The 22,314-nt window shown below is 34.7% G+C and overlaps 1 protein-coding gene across 2 annotated transcripts in view; it reads right to left on the bottom strand.

Moving 5' to 3' along the window:
* The window catches only part of mRpL4 (mitochondrial ribosomal protein L4), a 49,382-nt gene that overhangs the window by 23,058 nt on the left and 4,010 nt on the right, over positions 1-22,314 (bottom strand). Inside the window, exons 2-3 of one of the 2 annotated variants that reach the window (XM_081765154.1) lie at positions 12,512-12,560; positions 9,243-9,472 (exon numbers count right to left, since the gene is read on the bottom strand). In XM_081765154.1, the coding sequence (XP_081621280.1) occupies positions 9,243-9,472; positions 12,512-12,560 (279 nt within the window). Of the gene's footprint in view, positions 1-9,242; positions 9,473-12,511; positions 12,564-22,314 lie in introns of both variants that reach the window. The other variant, XM_081765153.1, reaches the window with a different exon arrangement.

Genomic DNA, 22,314 nt, shown 5'->3' with positions numbered 1-22,314 from the left:
GTATTTTTATGTATATATTTAAGTAATGTTTCTAATTTAGACATTGTAAAATTTTTGTCAAGTTCTATATTCGGATTATTTAATAAAAACTGCGATAGTAATCTGTGATCAGTATTGATAGTGCAAGGTATCCGTTCTAGATTGTATAAATGAATTTGTGTGTTGTGTGTGAAATGCTATTGTTGAAGTTTTTTCCAAAAATTCCCGATTTTATAGGTCGGAGTACGATCTGATACAGTATTGCAGAACTCTTGCCACCTTAAGCGTTTAGCTCGTTGTTGTTCATAGTTATAAAAAGTTTTGTGTGTGCGTATCCATATAAAAATTTTAAAGGCATGAATAGTATTATTCACATGTTTTTGACAAAGTGTATTCCACCATATAGGTCTACGGTGTTGGCAAGCAGATGAATATCTAAAATCTGATTCAGTATATTTAATTTCTTTATTTAAAGATGAAACCGTGGTTTTACTCAGTTTAAAAATTTTAGAAGAGTTATTATACTGAGTAATTCGATTTTGTATTATATTTTGATATTCTGCCCATGGAATTTTTGTGTACACATGTTGTAATTTTGACTCAAAGGTAAAATCTTTGATATAATTATAATTGTTTCCAGATAATATGAAGTGTGTTTTAAAAATATTGGGGAAATGATCGTTTGAGCAAGTACGAAAATATGTTTTCCATTCTGTTTCTACGTGATCGCTTTTCGTTAGTGTGAGATCTGGAGCACTTAATGTACTATTTGGTATTCGTGTAGGAGAGCCATCATTAAGGTACAGGTACGAGGAGTCTAAGAGTTCCTTAAGAAAGCTCCGACCTGCAGAATCAGTTCTATTTGAGCCCCATAATTCTGAATGAATATTAGAATCTTCGCCTATGTAACCGATATCATTTTTAGAGAATAATTATCGCCAGAAAGTGTGATCCACATGCATTTTGGGAGGAATATAAATGTTAAGTGTTTTTAAGCTCCAGATTTTAATGCCAATTAATTGGATATGCGGATGTGTATATTGTAAATTAATATGAAAAGCTTTGAAACTCAAATTATTTTTGACACAAATGGCGATTCCTTCATGAGCATCATGACGAATCAGATTAACACATTGATATCTTTTAAGTTTCAAGGTAATTTTTGGAATGCATCAAGTTTCTTGTATTAATATAACATCTGGCCAGAAAATAGAAACTAATGTTTTGAGATATTGCAATTTTCCATATATGCTTTGTGAATTCCATTGCATAATGGTAAGTCTTTCCTTTGTACAACTGGCTATATAAAATTATACTTTATAATTTTAATAATGAATATAAGCTATTCAACATCGATTCAAATTGTGTTTTTGAGTAGTTTCCCACACATGACGTGATAAATTAAGAAATAAGTTTTCTAATAGCTTCTCGAGATTTTTGTTCATTGTGTGTATTTAGATTCGAATTAGAAGATGAAGCAGTATCCATCCATTGATCTTGATTTTGTGTTGTATGTTTCCAATCTGATTGGTTTATAGAAGTTGGAGAAAACATATTAGGTGATCCCTTCGGATTTAAATTTAGAGATTCAATTCTATTTTGAGAATCATGTTGAGACAAGTAGGTTTTTCTTTAGAATGAATTTGAGTCTTCTTTATTTTGAGTTTTATTATTATTTTGTGCCGATTAATATTTCATTGAGTATTGCTTGACTTTGGGGGTAAATTCAAAAGATGGTGATGATTGGGCATATTTATTGTTTTTGTTGTTTTCTCGAGGTGTAGAATCATTAGGTCATTTCCATGGGAAAAATTTCCAGGTGACCTCTACGTCTTTTTTCCGGTGGTGAGCCTGGTGTATCTTTCATAGAATGACCCAAAGGAGGCACATGATTCATTAATGAAGGATAATGTTTTAACAATGGTGGCATATTATAATTAAGTGCTTCCACGTAAGATTTGTGCTGAGTAGTAGATAAGTTATTCTCAGAGATTAAATTATAACTCTATGAACCAATACCAGGATATGATTTGTTTGTAGCACTAGTAAGTTTTTTGAAAATGGCATTAGTTCCATTAAATGATATTTTTTCCCTAACTACGAGTTCCATCAGTTTACCTTGTCTAATTCTTTCTGGGCACTGTGGATAGTTCCCTGAGTGCTTCCCTCCATAATTGATGCAATGAAGTGGGTTTGTACATGTGTTTGCTGGATGTGTTGATCCATATTTTACACATAACACTTTATTTAAGCGACAATTATGCTTTCTATGGCCGAATTTGTTGCAACCCAAAATGCACTGTCGTATGGCAGGTATATATGTACGTACAGTTCGTTTAATATCTGTTGGGAGATGCTGAGAATCAAAAGTTAATATTACCGTAGAAGTTGGTTGGATTTCATTTTTCGTTTTTTCGCTGTATTCTTCGAGCAGAGGTACCAGGAAAATCGCATTTTATGTCATTTAAAAGATTAGTCATTGTTATTTCTGTTTCGATTCCATATACTATTCCGGTAGTATAGATTAAATGATGGGGTATATATGCTTCCCATTTATTTTGAAGAAGAATTGGGTGTTCAAGGATTTGTTAGCTTCTTCTCCCGATTTGAATTTAATTTTTAATAGTATGACCGAAAGGGTTGATTTGTTCGAGAATGCCATTCTTATGACATGATTGGGTTCGATTCTCGTTTGTCCCTGTGAGGGAAAGCCATTCTTATGACCGGAAGGGGTTTGATTCCTGTTTGTCCCTATTTTGGAAGTCATTTTTATCACCCTTCTGGGTTCGTATCTTGTCCGGTACGCCTTTTCTTATAGTGGGTAGAAGTAACACGCAATTGTCTCCGTTATTAATAATCACTAGAATAAAAGACATGCAAACCTCCAATTGGATCACGAACCAATACGGACTAAGATCAAAGTTGCGCTTGCGCGTACCCACTGTCTTCGGTACGCCTCATAACATTTACAAAACCAACGCTAGTACCTGGACGTAATACCCACAATCTTGATAGCAATTCGTATGGTAGCGATTCATGCTGAAACAACAATAGACAACAAGGAAATACATATAATGAAATTTATTTGATTAAAACAATTCACATATCAAATTACTTACACACGCACCCTTTTCAATAAAATTCTAGTAATGACTTTCTTTGTACGTATTGAATACTTATAGCCCATTATCGATGTTAATAAAAAATAAAAAAAATAATGAGAAATGAATTTTCAATAGAGATAATAGATTTTTCATTATGAATTGCCGGCTTGGTTGCGCATGACCATCTAACACACGTTAATTCACTATTTTCACTTCACTTCACCAACAGGGGATTAAAATGAAAATAAAAGGAGGGATTGAAGTTAATTCCTTCTGATCTCGCCTTCTCCCTTATCTGGTAGTTTCTGGCTTTCTCCCAGTTATCAGAACTCACCTTGGCTCATCAAGAAATTCGTAACAATCCACTTAATATTGACTGAGCTAATAGTACTTCAGACATAACTGTGCTTACCAGTAATTCATACAATATTACCGTGATTGAAGGGAAACATGATTACAAGACTTAAAAATTCTTTCTTGATGAAAAGTTACACATTCTTAAGTTTTACGGCGTGTTTGCAAGCGATTTCGAATGATTGACGTTTCTCTGGAATACGATCCATAATTCTATCAAAATTTCACATTCACGTTAATGCAATCATTGTTCTTCACTTGTGTACTATTAACCTATAAAGATTTCAAAAGATGATTCGTTAAATAAAACGATTTTGTAGCACTGACTACACTTCTTAGATCATACAATCATTCATGGCCGCACAGAGTAGAGTTCGCGCGTTTTGCATTAGGCGTTTGTGTTCTTACGCTTGATGCTAACCACGCTAATTATTGTAAGGCACCATTTCACAGACAATATTCATATCGTCGTATGTCACTTTTATACGCTACGAAAGTTATATAATCAAAATACTAGAAATGATAAATATAAACATAGATGATGCTAGAGCTTGTCGAACTATTTCTTTATAGTGTTTCTGCCGTTTTACTTCCCTGTCCACCTTCCACAGGAAATGCAAATCACCACAGCACAGCGTTGCAAACTCGTTGAGAAAGATAAAACCGTACCATAAAGTTTGCGTCAACGTATAATCCATGGAGCCTTATTCCACTTCAGACAAGAGTAACTGGGAAAAATTAAAATGGAATGGGAGTGAGGGGGGCCACACGCTCATAATAGGTTTCTTCCTATTTTAACGTTTTCTATAAATGGGATTTCCGCAAGAAACAGTTTCCTACTGACTGACATTATATGCTTTTTCGCAAGTTCTTCTGTGGATGATTTGACAAATAGAAAATATGGAGCTAGATGATGCGATAAGTATTTTGTTTTAACTATTTGCGTGATGGTGTTGGGATCTTTAATAGTTCCTGTTACATTATCAACTGGAGTTTGGATGCCACTTTCTGAAGATGACATCGAATTGACCGTCTGTAAATTTATATTATCTGATTTAGTATTACTAATTTGTTCCGTATCCATTATATGATTATGAAATTGGAGAGTGGATTCGTGGACTCTATTTCAATCTCATTGAGAATTTTGAATTATTCCATTAACATAATACTTATCATAATGTAAACACATTTAAAGAACGAATACAATTGAATATTAATAATATCAGTTGGTGCAAACACTTAATAAATAAAATAAAGGAACAATCTCACCGATATTTGATTGTTCTGGAACAGTCTGGAAGAATCCACCGTCCTCACTTAGCACTTGGTGCTATTTATTGCCTTAGAGTTGTTGACAAATCATTAATAACGACGAAAACGGAAAATAAACAAATGAAAAACGAAAATGATAAACAAAAACAAGCAATTGGAAATCAAAATGACAGACAATAAACTGAACACAAAAGATAACCATTAAAAAATAATTAACATACAACTTGTAAAGTTGTTCATACACTTGTTATGACACGCATACAAGCGGTAAATAACAATATAGTCTGTGTTTGTTCTATCTATTCTGATGCCTCTCTCTTCAAGCACTCTTCTTCATTCTTCCAGTTTCTTTCCTGCCTTTTCTTTGGATGCATTGCATATAACATCATCATCCGCGAACAACATACTACATGGTGCTCTACTTTTTACATTCATCGCCAACACATCCATTATTAAATTGAGCAAATACGGGCTGAGAACGGATTCCTGATGTAGACCAACTTCCACAGAGAAACCTTCAGGCCATATTCACACTATTTTTCACTTGGATCTCTGCTCCTTCGTACATGTCCCTTACTAGCTATACACATTTTTCAAAAATCTACTCCTCTTTCATGCATTGCTATAGTTCTTATTTGGCCATTCTGTCCTATACCTTTTCCAAATTTATGAAAACGAGGTACAACTCTGCTTGTATTTTCTTATATTGTTCCACCAACTGCCTCAGCGCGAAGATCACATTAGTTGTTACTCTTCCTAACATGAAACAAAACTGATCCTCTCCAAGTCTCCTCTTGTCGTATCCTTTCTTCAACTAACCTTTCTCATATTTCCATAGTATGAGACATCAATTTAATTCCCTTGTAATTTCCACGGTCTTGCGCATCATCTTTACCTTTATAAATTGCTGATAATATACTTTCCCTCCACTCATCCGTTATCTTCTTCTGCTTCCACAATTTTTTCGTAAGATTCTATAAGATATCTATTCCTTTTTTAGCAAGGCTTTTTCAAACCTCTACCAGTATTTGATCAGCACTCACTGATTTCTTGTTTTTCATTTTCCTAACTGCGTTTTCCAATTCTATCCTGCTTATTTCTTCAACCTCTCTTTCTGTTGCCATCCCATCCTCATACATTTCTCTCTGGTTCTCCTCACTTAGTACCTTAAAATAGTTTCTCCCCTGTCCTGGATCAATTTCTAAACCTGCAGCAATTTACCCTTGTCGTCTTTTATCTGCTTGATTGATGTGATGTCCTTGGATACTCTATCTCTTGCTTTGGCTACACACATTATTCGTCTGTATTCACCTTTCTTTTCCAGCTCTGCATAAGCATCGTCTATGGCCTTTGCTTTTGCTACTGCCACAGCTCTTTTGGCTTTCTTATTTTCTAGCTTGGAAGCTGCCTTGTCTTCCATGATATGTGACATTCTATCTGTTCTTTATCTCTTTCTTATACTTTATTGCCATTTGCACTTCAACAAATCTCTAAAATGCTTGTTTTATTACTATTTGTACAAAAATTTAGATTTTAAGATAAGATCATTATATATAATAAAATTCCTTCATTTTCTTCCTACATAGTCTTACTTCTTACACGCTGTATTTAATGTTAATATAATACTACATATTCGATGTTACGTCAGATATTTTCTTAACATGTACACTAAAGTTTACACATTCTCTCACTTCAATAAATAAACCGAAGTTACATACTTTCTCAAGGGATTCCTTCATGGGTTTTCCTCAGTTCTACCACGCGAATGAGATAATACCTTGAAAAGTAAGCCCTGGCCGACTGAATTTCCCATTGTTGTTAATCAACTTGGTTGTTGATTCTCCCAATATACATTAGCTTCGCAGGCTGTATTTGGAATACATAAATAAGTTTGTCAAATAAATGAGTAACCTAAACACCAAACTGGAACCTACACACAATTAACTTAATAACAACTGCCACGAAACATGTATCACCTTAACACGGCTACATAGAGATAACTTCTCAAGGAACGTTTTCATATGCGGAAGTAAATCCATCGCATCAGTTTGGTGCGAATGAAATGACCAATTTGACGTCTGGTGGGATCTCATCTCACCAAAACAACAAAGAGATGAAATAGGGTCAGACACCTAATATCACAGACAGGGGTACCCAGACAGTCAGGAGGCAGTGTACCTTGCTGAACAGGGTCGCATGAAAGTGCTCCATGGAGAACACAATTAGTATTTATTTCACAAGTTCAAATCGGTACATTTTGCATAACAAGCTACGAAAAACATTAATAGTGCATTTGGGCTAGGAATGGCGAATAAAGTGCCGCCATCGGCGGCTTCCTGCAATCAGTAAGCTGAAAATGTTGCTATCAAGGATACCAACATGAGCTGACACCAGTCAATAATAAAAACGCCGTATGTCTAGTTTTCTGAGTGTAAAGAACACCTGGGAAAATTTTCTGCATTGGATTGCCACTTCAGATGAAAAACGAATTTGCTACGACAATATATATTAATGGAAGGAGGAAACAACCGGTTTATTTTACACACCACAATCCTCTGTAGGTGCGAATTAAACAACTTACGAAGAGTGAAAAAGTAGCTTGACTGGACCGGGACTCCAACCCGGAATCTCCAGCATACCGTACCGATGCGTTAACCACTAGGCCACCCAGTCCGCCTCCCAAAACAGCTAAACACTCTCTCCCTCCTGAAGTCGGTGCAGTCGAGCCATTTTTTCACTTTTTGTGAGTTGTTTAATTCGCACCTACAGGGGATTGTGGTGTGTAAAATAAATCGGTCGTTTCAAACCGTTAAAGGTGTTCTCAGTATATGGACACTGGATTGTCCAAGCACAGCAGCTTAGGCTGTGGTACAAGCCATTGAGTAGAAAGCACCGACTGCAGGAGTGGGAGAGTGTTTGGCTGTTCTGGGAAGCGGACTGGGTGGCGTAGTGGTTAACGCATCGGCACAGTATGCTGGAGATCCCGGGTTCGAGTCGCGGTCAAGTCAGGCCACTTTTTCACTCCTTGTAAGTTGCTACAACAATGGTTGAACCGTGATCAACGTCCAGGTCAGTTTCCTAAATATTTTTCCACCCACAGGTGTTTTGCTGGTATGGTAATCTATGATGGGAGTGATCAATCATGTCATTCTCTGAAAAGATGAAACCAACAATGCAGACCATTACAAGGGCTGAACTCCATGAAATACACCGCAAAGTTGTCCATAGACATCCAGCAATAGTCAATAGAGATGGTTTGTTCATGCTGCACGAATGCTCGACCACATATCACGCTGTTATATATATATATATATATATATATATATATATATATATATATTCAAACTTATGTATATTAAATTTTATAAATTCGTAATATTTGTTGTAAAAGTAATAGTTAGTATCTAAAGGAAAAATAGATAAACTCACTTCCTAGAAAGACAGAGATTTAAAACATACAAGAGTGAAAGTATTGAAACAGGAAATGAAAACGGAAAAACACACAGGTGAAAATATAAACTGATAAACTGTCTTCAAAATAAACAGTGGCAATTCTGGTGATTCGGTTCTCTTTGGACACTGGTCACTTTGGTCGCACTGAATCAATTGGTTTTGCCATCCAGTTAGTCTAAAAGACGTCGAAAGCACCTACAGATTGGAAGTGAGCATAATCATTATCACACGCAAGGACCAGCATTCTTTATCCTGTAAGTTACACCTTTTATGTTGTTATGTTAAAACGTGAAACAAGAAGTTCAGAAAATACGGAGGTCTTCCGCTAACAATTTCATACTTCTTAATTAATTTGAGTTTTCATTTAAAGCTTCATGTTGTCTTTCATATCATTAATGAAATACTAATATTTATCCAAAATGTGTAACTCTTAGTTGTCTTCTTTATACTAGCTAAATCAGAAATGAATCAACAAACACAAAAATTCTCCGATAACAATGATTATAAATCTTTTAATTAATGATCAATCAAAACGTAACTTTCTTTCACCATTTATCATTTAATCACTATATATACATTAAAAGAAATAGCAAAACACTATTTATTTTAAAGTTACGAAACAGCGAAAAGGACGGTACTGGCTCTTCATGAACTGCAGTGTGAAACCCTTCCTCACCAACTATATTTTACAGATATCTCTTTTACTAACTACCACTTCCTGCAACGGAAGACTTTCCTAATGATGGAGTGCAATGTGCGATCGCGGATTTCTTCACATTGCTGAGTCCAGACTTCTTATGTCTGAAAATCCAATCGGTGGCTAAGCGATGACAAAAGCATGTGGTTGAAGATGCTGACTAATTTCATTAACCAGATATTGTAGTTTTCGATTTTTTTTTCTCGTGGTCTTTTCGAAATGACGCACTGACGATGTAACGTAAAATACTTTCTTAACATGTACACTGAAATTTACATATCCTCTCGCGGACTTTTCACTCACACCAACCTTGTAATTACTTTAGTACTCATGTTCAGCAAATACAAACATAAGAATTAATTAACAATAAGTGTTATACTTACAACAAACTTATATTTTTGTTGCCATACAACATTATGGTGAATTATGTCTAATCTTGGCATCGCAGCAAAAATGGCTGGATGTAAATCCACAAAGCCCAGCTTCTGTTCTTCTAGAGTATCTAGGTTCTCCACCCATACTTGTCTAGGTTTCTGGTAATTTGTCAGATACGGCAAAGTTCGAGATAAAATTATAGGAACATCTCGCTTCTTAACTTCCGATTTTTCCTGTGCTAGAAAAGGAAGAAAACGATTGTTTGAAAGACTAATATACGCACAGCTTGTTATACGTGATATATTTGCTCTAACATAGGACACTAACATTGAATTTTACATGGAACATGTTCTTATCTTTCGTTATATTTAAAACCATAAAGTTTGCTACAAGATAGTATAAAATGCCAATAGGGTCTCAGTAACATAAAACGACGGAGGATTTCAGACAAAATCTAATATGTCGAATTTCAAGACAAGTGGTTGTGGAGAACTAAAGAGATTTTTATTCAGCAGTAGGTTGTAGTAATTTAAGAATTTTCACAATGTTAATTGTAGTATAAATATACGATGTAAATATTGAACTGATTATTACAATTTATTGCATTCAAATCGTTAGTTCATCCTGATATATGTACGATCTTCCTTCGAAGGTGAAAAGTTTGCGTGGATACTTTTGTTACTTGTGTGTGTGTGTGTCTTAGTCCTATTGAGGGCTCCAAAACTCTCATACAAATCTTATCATTAACTAAGACCTCACGTTAATTCATAGGTCCGTCCATCATAACACTACTAACGATTGAGAGAAAGAAATAATAATATGGACCTCTGGCAATGGTCAAAAATTTAGTTTACTTCAAAAATACAGTAATACCTGAACACGCACGTGCACTGGCCAACGACTCATGGTAAACTAAATAGCAGATCTCTGTGATGTAGACGGCATGGCAACTAGCGCCACCATGTGCTTAAGTTTGGCAGTGTTGCCACTTTCAAGTGTCCCATTTCCCTGTACAATTTGCAGATTTACAGAGATACAGTACAATAGATAGAAAATCCCTTCCCCATAAAATGCCTTTGTCATAATTCAATGGCCTACTGAATCGCCACATATAACAGTAAGCTGACTTGTAATTCTCTTCTCCTCTGTCCAAAATAAATGACTTTCTGATGGGAATACTAGAGAACCTTCACTAATTAAAAACATCGTAGAGAGCCAGCCGTATGGGCAAGAATTCTGTACGAATCTTCTCTTTTGTTTCTCTTGTTTCAAAAATAGTTTTTTTTTTTTTTTTTTTTTTTTTTTTTTTTTAAATGATAAGATTTCAAGGAGGAATATTTCCCCTATCCATACATCCAAATTGGAAAACGGATTTTCAGATAGCAGTACAAGAGGATTAATATTTCATCTACTTCAAATATGGAAATGTTTTATTTTCTTAATAAAACTTGGGTACAGTTTATGGTCAAAAACAATGGAATCGAGGCTCATATCCCCCACATACATGAACCTAACTTGAATATTAATTGCATTCACGAGCAACGTAACATTTTTGATAATCCCACGTTATCTACTACATACTGGAAAGTTTTCGTGAAGGTTTAAAATGCTGATCTTGCTTTCTAAATCAGCTCTGTACACTCTAATGAAGAAGTTGATCCACCCATTTGATTGTTTATATATAAATAAATAGTCAAATAAATAAATAAACATGAAATTGCTGTATGTTAGTTTTCTGCAGACCGTAATGACAAATTTCTCCTTCCTTCCATCGATGGTTAAGTGTAACTAATTTAAGGGACGAACATTTTCTAATTCTGTTCTGAATACAGTCTTCAAAGAGAAAAGAAATTAATTATTTATAACTTTTACGTATCACTATTCCATCATCTAACACATGAAATATTTGATGAATTTAAATTCATCCACTTAATAATAATAATAATAATAATAATAATAATAATAATAATATAGAAAATGATTAGTTACTAAACTAGCCAATACTGAGACAAAGAACTACCATAACCAAACTTTGATGTTTCTTGTAAATTCTACTTCACATATGGAAAAAATAGTTACGAGACCCGTTCTACTAATATATTGTATAATTTCGTAAATTTCTATTGCATTGAACACTGCAAAGTTAATATTAATTTCACTTTGAATAATATGTGTTCTTTATGTATGACTACTTGTAAATCAACCTAACTTAGAATATTAGAAATCGTTTCCCAGTTTTTGTGGAGTAGTAACAGAGCAATCGTCGATATATAGTGTTTAAATAATGAGGTAGTTAGGGATCTCTTGCCTGTTAGATTTTAATTAACAGATTAATAATTTTCTTTTTTAACAAGCAAGACTTTATTTTACATGAATTAAAGATAAAAAATACAAATTTAGCTTATGCTCTCTCGCAGAAGACCATTCGTCCAGCTTGGAACCTTATATAAATGACAGCGAGTTGATACAAATGAAAAATACAACTTACGTTATGAATGCTGATATTCCACCCATGTTATGCAGATTGTGGTTGGTTGCTGAGATGAACCTTGGACCTCTCCCTTACCTTTTTATATTGTATAAATTTCGTCAGCCTGACCCTGAGGTTCTCCATAACAGCCTTGTTTGTTCTCTTAATTACTTCTTGTTACGTGACTGCCGGAGAACCTCATTAGTCCAAAATAAGTGTAACTGTTTATTCAAAATTCTTTTGTAGTTTTAACTTAAATACACATATATTTTTTTATCACTAGAAAACAATGTTAAAAAAATCTTGTTTGATATATTTCTTTTTGAAAACAGTTGAGCTAACTTTTTTTTTTTTTTTTTTTAACTCATGTCATAGTTTCATTACAATAGTATATGAATTCTCAGATTTGTTTTGAAGTCTGCCAGGAAGTATCTAGAAACACTTTTTTTTTTTTCTTTTACCCTATTAATATAAAGAAAGTTGAACATTTTAGTTCTACGTTCCATGAGGATGCACTGAGGCTAAGAGAGACGACGATGATGATGCTAGTGTACAAAATGATACAATGAAGAAAGTACGAGAGCCCAGGAAATCCAACGCACACAGTAGTAGCTATCTACCACAAAACCCACCTGGCGCAAGCTGGGGTCGAATCAGAAATCTTATACATCAAAGGTGAACGCTCTACTCAGCCACAGCCGCCCCCTTATTAATGTAAGTCTTATATACAATTTTCTACAGAAAGTTGCCTTTTAAAGGGTTATAATAAATTATACTATAATAATAATAAACTTCAAATATACATACTTGGGACAAGATCCGAAGCATCACTTACTGCTGCTGTACTTAGAAACTGCTTCTGAAAGAAAATAAAATGTTCAAACTTGAATTGCATTATTTCTGTAATTTTGTACGATATCGATAGTTTGATTTAAAATGTACATCTTTTTGAAATCAGTGCAAGAAGAAACAATCAATAAAAATATATTAAAAACCTGCTGCGAAACGAAAATTCTGTGTATTAAACAACGAATGACAGCGATGTCTTTAATTGAATGGCAGCGAAAACAATTTAAAATATTACAGAATAGATCGCTAATGGCTAAGCGCATCAAACATCCGACTATCGTAGAACACAATCACAATCAAATAAATTTATCTTCTTTCTATTTATATATTATAGCTAATCTGGATGATTTATAATTTTGTTACCTGAACCCTCTTGTCTAAATTTCGATCATATCTCTTCAACTCGACTCTGAAATCACCTAAAAATAAAACTCCCTGATTTTTCCTTTTAGATTGAAAAAATTTGTTTCAGCGAGGTTATATTGGACAAAAGCCAAAATGTTTGAAGTGGGATCTGAATCACTTTAACACTTTCGATGCTCTTCCCTGGAAATCATACAAAACCCAAGTTTTAACCTTTTACCTGTACAAAAAACGATGATAGTCATATAGCCTAAGGCACGGATAACCAGGATAACAATCAACTTGGCTTAATATTTTGACTTTAAACGTAGAATAACCATTTCGCGGAAAATTTTCCTTTCATTTCGCAACGCTTTTACATAGAGATCAACCGATCTATTTACAGGAGCATTTTGACCCTAAATGCCGGTCTAAATATGCAGTTAAATAAGTATACTGTATTTCACTTAATATTTTGATAGGATGTAATATTAAATACTAACTTGTACTTATAGTAATATCAAATACTTAGTAATATTAAACACTAAGTTGTACTTACAAAAAACACTCAGAATGTAAATCTCACCGTGAACGTCTTTTCTAGCAACATAAATTTCTAGAAAGAACCGTGTTAAAGAAGACAGTAACTCTTTGCTGAAACATTTACGGTGAGATTTACCGTGATGAAACCATGGAAAATGAATAACAAAAATCATTAATTATTATCCATAACAATTAAGGGTTAATTCTGCAATTGAAGCAAAACTTTAAAAATTAAAGGAATACCAATATTTATTTCATAATTAACTGTTTTATTTCCAAGAAGCAAACATAGTTCTTTCTTAAAAATCCATTTCTGGCAACAAACAGAGCAAACGATAAACAGTGGATTTTCCCAGAAGTAAAAAATAGTCTTGTTTTTGTCCTTATTACAATACACACCCTGTGATATATTGTGTACAATAACAATTTCTTTAAATTATTATTTAAAACAAGGCAAGGAATTCTCATTGTTTATGTCAGAAGTTAAACATTAAACGTTTTCCAGTAAATGCCATTAACCTTATCTACAATTTGTAACAAAATAATAATAATAATAATAATAATAATAATAATAATAATAATAATAATAATAATAATAATAATAATAATAATAATAATAATAATAATAATGACAATTTTAGAAAACACAATTGGGCCACACAAACAAGAACTTCTATAGAAGGCTAGATTCTCAGTCAAAACAAAAACCAATCATACACCGAGCAATGAGGCAAGAAAAAGCACTCAGCAAAGACCCAGAACCTACGGTGAAGATACGGAGGAAGCTCTAAGAGTTAACAATCAGAGTTCGAACTTCAAGTATCAGAAAAAGAACCACTCCATGGTCATCCAACACCATCTACAATAAGGTATATTTGATATCCAGAGCAAAAAATCTATCTATTATTATTCCCATTGACTGAGGAGAAATCACTTACGAGAGTAAGTCAATAAATAACTGCATATATATATATATATATATATATATATATATATATATAATTTCTTTTCAGGTTGGCTCACCAGACGCTAGGTGTCACCGTAGGTTGCAGCGTTATCACATCAGTCCGCTTTGCGATGTTACGAAGCAAAGATAGTCGCGCCACTCTCTGTGTGCAACAAAGAACAGCGTTCTGCATCTTTTTTTTTTTTTTTTTCTTTCTTTTTTGTGGTCTGAAGGTGTACCCGGAGCGGAAATCCATAGAAAATTTTCAGCACAATACGGAATTAATGTCTTGCCACAGCGAAGTGTTTACCAAAGGTCTTAACAGTTCAGAAGTGGTTCAACGAGTGTAAAGGATGAGGAAAGAGCAGGGCGTCCAGCTACAGTAACAACTGATGACATTATTGAACAAGTCCGTGCTTTGATTCTGAATAAAACTAGTGACTGTTGATGAAATGGAAACCAATATGCAGATTAGTCATGGTTCTGTGAATGGCATCATGCATAATAGGCTCAACTTTCTCGAAGTCTGTGCGAGATGGGTTCCGAAAGAAAACTCGGAGCATAAGCGAAACCGTGTGATAATCTGTCAGCACCTTCTCGATTGTTATGCTAACGAAGGCGAATCATTACTGGAGATGAAACGTGCATTCATCACTTTGAAGAAAAGGTAAGAACAGTATACACACTACACGACAGAATGCGCATTTCTTCGTACAATACCTCTGAAATGTGTAAAGTAGAATAGGGTTACACTGTACACACAGCATAAACAGGAGAGTTGTCAATGTCAAATGTCGTAAGTAAATTTCAACGAAAGATAAAACAAAGTCCATATCTAAAGTTTATATGACTTTTATGATGTACGACAATTCTTTTGTTGAAATCCTTTCACATCATGAAAATGATGATTGGTAATCGTAAAAGGAAATAGATAAACGCACTTTACAAAAGCAATAACTTGTAAACATACTCTATGTTATTACTTAATACGATGTGTAATAAACAACCCATATGTAACCGAACATACTGTATTATAAGTAACAGTAACTGTAAATAGCTTGACCTAGTACCTTCCACCCTAATCTTTTGTACTATTCAACTGCCTTCGCGTCCAGGCTCCTACACTTAAACATGATCACAATATAAATCCATTCATGCAAGCATATTATAAAGCTGAATAAGAGTTTAAGCAGCATAAAACGATTTAGGCAAAGAAAACTGTACTTATAGCCATTACTCCTATGCAGTCTAAGCTAAATCTTTACTACGAAATATATAACATGTAATTTCGATCTCTTCAAGGAATACAACGTACTTACAGTAATTATATGCAACAATTGTATTCGTACTGCCCTAAATGTATTCTGGTGCAAGCTCCCACGAGTACCACCCAAAATACCACGAGAGCCCGTGGTGATCGGTCAACAGCGAGTTTACTATGTGTATATATATATATATATATATATATATATATATATATATATATATATATAGGGTTGTCAGACGTCCCGGTTTTCAATGAAAGAATTGACTGTCCTGAAGAAGGCTTTCGGGACGCCTTTTGTCCCGGTTTTCGTTCTTAAGATTGGAAAATAATCAATCTGAAAGAGCTAATATGTCTCACTTAAAAACGAAAGGTTTTCAGAATATTTGTGTATCCAATTAATTTTACTAAACAAACAACTTCAAGTTTGGAAATCACATCCATTCTTTCGTTCTATTGGTTATTTAGCTTCCAGGGGGACAAAAGAAAATTAAAAATATTCAAGAGGGAACATTTATTATGGCAATAATTTCTTGAATATCACTTTCATTGGAAAAGAACGTTTTCCCCCGGATGACTATCTACTAGTTATTGTATACTTCAATCAGCAACGTAGGAATGCTTCAGTGTTGAAATTTTAATCGACAATGGTGGTACTGCCTTCAGTTGTCGCTGCATGTTAACCGCGTTTAAACTATTTCATCGTGTCTGCCGTCTTCGGACGAACAATTTTGCAATCAAGCGTTTTATCCAGTCCAGTGGGTGTAGAGTGAAGTTGTCTTTGTTGGTCTATAGTGAAATCAAATTTTCAGTATTTTTCGGGTTAAAATTCCATAACAACTTAGTCTAGCACGAGAAGTAGCAGTTAAACATATAATGGTATGTTTAATTTTGATATTGGATTTCTTTTCTGCCAAACGTTTGGACAGCCTGCGTAAATCTTTAAAGATATTTCCTTTTTGTTTATGTCCTAAATTTAGCGTAAATGTATTTTTTGTTGCTAAATTTCTATTTCTTTTAGAATAGTGTTTCTGACTCAGGTGATGATACAACAAAGAAAAAAGTATCTCTTCAATCATAAATGGGAGGGTGTGTCGTAATTTGCACAATATTTAGGACCTGTTAAACAGAAGAAATTGGAGTTCGGAATAAGGGACGTCAGACATAATGTGTGCATTTTCACATTCTTTACACATCCATTGTGGGGCTCCATTTGTGTTAACTGTGTGTAGAATGAACTAGAAAATGAAATGAAATCTTTAAGTTTAACGTCCCACGGTTATGCCGGTTAGGCTAAAGGAGAACAGTGATAATGAGAGATGAGTGAAATGGTGGAATGAAGAAAGTGGGAGGAAACGCTAAATTTAGGAGAACCCCGAGAAAACACACGAGCACGGTGTTTGTACACCACAAAGTCCACACGGCGCGAGCTGGGATCGAACCAGGGACCCCAAACACCGGAGGTGAACGCTCTACCACTGAGCCACCGCGCTCCCCTAGAATGAAGTAGAAAATTGTGATTGGTGGGAAGAAATCCGGTAGAAAATTGTGGGAAAGACAGGTAATTAATTATGACCAAATGAGTAGGAACCCTTACCTTATACAGGGTGTTTCAAAACAACAACGACAACGTATGGGAGGTAATTCCTGACACCAAAAGAAGACAAAAAGTATACACTAACCTAGGTGCACAAATGCTTACTTTCGGAGATATTGGCTGCCGAAAACATGAACTTTAAAGGTTCATAGCTACAAAACTGTGGAACCACCGTAATCGGGGCAAGACTTCACTTAGGAACTAGTACGTGCCCTATCCAAATATTCAAGTTTCAGAATCTTGCGATACTTTTGCAACAATTTTTATAGAGGTAGTTGGTGAGTACTTCAAATTATATGCCCGAAGCCAAGTTGTTGCGTGAATACCTTAGAATTCTGAAACATGTACTTTTGGAATGCGCATATATTAGTTCCTAAGTGAAGTCTTGACCCGACTACGGTAGGTCCCATAGTTTTGGAGCTATGAACTTTTAGTTATATATATATATATATATATATATATATATATATATATATATATATATATATATATATATATATATATATATGTGTGTGTGTGTGTGTGTGTGTGTGTGTGTGTGTATGTGTGTGTGTTTTCGGCAACCTGTAACTCCGAGATGAAGCATTTGTGTATCCAGGTTGGTTTATACTTTTTGTCTTATCCTGGTGTCAGGAATCACCTCCCAAAGGTTGTCGGTATGTTTTTTTTTTTTCAAACACCATGTATATTGCTTGAGATTCGTGTCTCGGTTTTTCGTTTACTGAATCTGGCAATCCTATATATATATATATATATATATATATATATATATATACGTATATTAGGGTGGAGTGAAAAGAGACCAAAAAAAATTTTTTTCGAAATTCGATTTTGGATAGGGGGCAAAAGTTGCATCATATCGTAGTACTTTACCATGCAAAATTTCAATTCTCTAAAATAATTTTTAGCCGGGGCGCAATGGGCCTTAAGTTTGATAGAGTTTATAAATGAGTGAAAAGAGCTGAAATTTTTATTTTTTAAAATCCGAATTCGGATATAGGGCAAAAGTTGCACCATATTGTAGCACTTTACCACCGGAAATTTCAATTCTCTAAAATAGTCTTTAGGAGGAGTGCAATGGGCTTTAAGTTGATAGGTTTTGTAAATAAATACACGTTTATTGTTCATTTGTATAATTATTAGGCAGCTCTTCGCTTGAAGGAGACTGTAATTTGAAGGTATTATGATTTGTTGTCGTGTCCAGGTAGATTTCTAAAGCTATCGAAGTTCATATTCTATGTTACAGGCTACATCAACCCAGAACTCACCACATGGAGGTGGCTACCGTCGAGTTCCATCCCACTTACCCACCAGTATTAGATTGAATGTTTCATAAATTTCATTCACGTCTTCAAGCAAAATACTGCGACTTTATCCGAAAAGTAGTCATGTATTTTCTTAAGTCAAATTTGGAACGAATAAGGAAATCTCTCCTGGCTCACATACTGACGAAGAACCTTCACTAAGTATTTTCACTAATCTTTCCACTGCTTGCGTATAACATGGAAACTCAGGGATATCAATATTTGTACTTTCTCAAGGTCAAATTTTCGCAATTTGTCATCTGTGATATGAGTCAGTATTGGCGGTTCTGTTGTTACACCCATTTTAGTTTATCATTTCTGTGTAATTACTAGCCTCGAAGCTTAACACTGGCACTTGGAAGGAACGAGCTCCACGTTTACATTGTTTTCTGGATTGGAGGATTTTATCGTTAGCAAGGATTCGCGTAGCTGATCTGAGGCTAGTCACCAATCATGGCAATAAGAATATTTTCAGAATTCGCATAGAATGCATCTCTGGAAATTACTTTATTGACAAAAGTCTTGTATGGTTCTTGTAAACATCTCGAAAGTCTTATGGTCAAAAACTAATGTTTAGCTCCGTATTTGGCAAGAGGTTCCAGTTTTATGCTGAACCACACTGGTACATATACTTTTACTACGAATTTAACGAGAGTTTAGAGCTTCTCTGAAGAATTTGGCATTGAAATATATAGACGCGAAAGTCTACAAGCCATTATTAACCAGCGAGTATGCGCAAGTTTTTAGATTTCTTATCTACTAGGTTTTTATCACAGCCTCCTCTTACGACAGATTGACATATTTCATACAAATATCTTTGATCATAACTGAGATGACGCACGTTTAGGTATGTAGGAAGTTCAGAAGAAATCTTTCCGAATCTGCACACTGAATTCGTCTCACAATTCAATAGGACCAGACAAAGTACCAGTAGTCACATCATCGATTTCTTTCAGTAAATGATGAAGTAGTAGTTCAATGATGTGCAATAAACGTATGCATCACTGCAAGGACCTCCCTAAATGGTTTTCGAGTACTCTAATCATCATCATCCTTGTGTCCCAAGATTAGTATTAGTACCATCGCAGCCGATAGCTACCATATTTCATAGGTCCACATTATTTTCTTGTAATTCCCGGCAGATGGAACTAGCAGTATTCTTTGCTAATGCTGAAACGCTCAAAGAAGCATGGCTGAGAAATTTATTACCCGATTCTTCAAGGACACAATAATGTTCTTTTCTCTTCATATCTCTATGACTTCCGGAGCCGGACATTGCGAGTGTTTGGTCTTTCTTCCCATCAAAATAGATGGTACAAGGTTTATCTTTATTAACAGTCACTTCAGTTCTTACACTTTTACGATTTTTCGCAACCTCTCTTTGTATTTTATTTCTATCAATTATGTTTTGCAGCTGCTCTGGACTTACAATATTAAAATCTTCCAAAGCTTCAGTAGCAATAGCTGCAATTTTTCTTCCAGTCACGCCGGTTTTCTCCTTTACTTTTGCTAATGTTGGGAGGAATTTTCTCACTTCTATGCATCTAATCTGTGATTGCTTTCTTGTCTTTAAAGGATACTTCCAACTAAAATCAGGATCTCCTCCAGCTTTAGCGTGTTCTTTGTTGCCTTCGTTTTTTGTTTCCAAAGATGACGAGGAGTCTAAAGATTCAATAATGTAACTGGTACTGTTTTGGTTGAAAGTTTTACCGCTAGTTGCTTTTTGGCTTTCTTTTCTTCTCTTTTCTTTGTCCAAGTAACATCAATACCACCGATTACCATTTCTCTACTTATCCTTTGGTCTGATAAAACACTCTCTCCGATTCAGGCATTTTGAGTGTCCTGTGCAACGACACACCGTCAAATCTAAACACTTGCAAGCTGCTATATCAAATGGTTTATTGCCCTGTTTCTTCAATTCTTGTAATTTATCTCTTATTTCATGCTCCCTCTTACTGCCAATTTTAAAAATATTTTCAGTTTCCTGTGGTAACTGTTGATCACTATTGATACACAGCCGAGCGAAACAACAGGAATTGAAACACGTTACCAAATGTCTTCCACATTTTCTGCTACCTTCGTGGAAACCAAATTCTCTGCTGGTTCTTTATTTCCGCCCCTTTCAGGTGCTCACGCGTAAATAAATAACATGCCATAACGTCTTCGTAAGTTGGAAGCGTTCTCCTGTCGCGACCTTTGGCACTACGAAACATCTCTTGTGCTCTTGACATATTCTACCTGGTTGATTTTACCATCTTTCTTCTTTATAGCACAAAACAAAAACACCAGATGTTAGGCTGTAATACAGTGGTAGATAATAAATCCATCAGTAACTACAAAAGCGCAAAACTAATCAAATCACTAACGTAGCAACACGGCCGCTAACCAGACACGTACCCCGAGCACAGGTACAACACACTAATAACAATCGTCAAACTGCCAAACAGTCGCACAAGACTTTAGCACCTGCACGAGCGCGCGCCCTGATTTCGTTCTGTATCCTCTTATCTCCACCCACCAAACTATTATACTAATGACTTAGTACTGCCAACAAGTTCATTTTACCAGAAAAAGACTGTTACTAAATAGCAAAAAAACTTCTTTATGATAAACTAGCAAACTGCTTATAGTTGATCACTTTTCGTCTAATTATTCCCAAATTTCAGAGCCATTGCGCCCCGGCTAAAAATAATTTTAGTGAATTAAAAGTTATTGTTGTTATCTACTGATACAGGATGCATCTTTTGCACCCTATCTACACTAAAACTTACAGTCTGCTTCCAGCGAAGATCTGCCAAATAGTTACATGGTAAATGGAAATTGATTTACAAAATCGCAAACTTAAGGGCCCTTGCGCCCCGGCTAAAAATTATTTCAGAGAGCTGAAATTTTATATGGTAAAGTATTATGATATGATGCAACTTTTGCCCCCTATCCAAATTCGCATTTCGAAAAAAAAATTTTTTCGCTCCATCCTAATGTATATATCACCATTTGTATTTACATTACGAAACTTAGTCAAGCCTCCAGCTGAGCGTCAGCATTTTCTAAAGTGTATCCTATAATTGTATATATAGTCCTAGATTACCTTTCGGTAACGATTTACAATAGGACAACATACATTTGTACAGTTTAAAGAAGAAATCTGATATTTTAATAAGCCAGTGTGTAAATAATCAATATTTGTTGTGATCTTACTTGAAATACTTCTACATACATTTTGACATTTAGGAATGTTTAGAAATGATCTTAGTCATTTTAAATACATTTAGAACATAGTTTAGAAATAATTGAAATATTAGAAATGTTATGATTCGTTTGAAGTTGTTACGATTTAACACACTAGTAAGATTATTTATACTACAGGTATTCATTGTTACCAAATAGTCATTTAAATAAAAGCAAATTAATTGGAACTTCCGATACCTTTTATTGTAGTAAATTACTGTTCTTTTCTGAGCTAATTACAAAGTTATTACAATGGTAGTATAAAGTATCGAAGATCTTGGGTTCGAGAATCGTGCTGTCCAAACTTTGACCCAACTACGTCATAGCCTGTATCCTATTCCACTTTGGCCAAGATATTATTTTTGTTATTTCTAAAGTTGGTCTCTGCTTTCCTTCCGTCTTGTAATGATGACGCTTAGATGTATTTCCATCAAAGAACTTATTTCTTCTGTTTCTTTTGACTGTGACGTCACACGAAGTCTGTTAGGTTTCTGTACAGTGGCTGTTAATAGTTTTGCGAAGAATTCTCTTCCGTGT

Source organism: Thermobia domestica, chromosome 7 (assembly GCF_964235325.1).
Source record: "Thermobia domestica chromosome 7, izTheDome1.hap1.1, whole genome shotgun sequence".
Taxonomy (NCBI): domain Eukaryota; kingdom Metazoa; phylum Arthropoda; class Insecta; order Zygentoma; family Lepismatidae; genus Thermobia; species Thermobia domestica.
The sequence above is the reverse complement of the archived record's forward strand: the minus strand, read 5'-3'. Positions and strand labels throughout refer to the sequence as shown.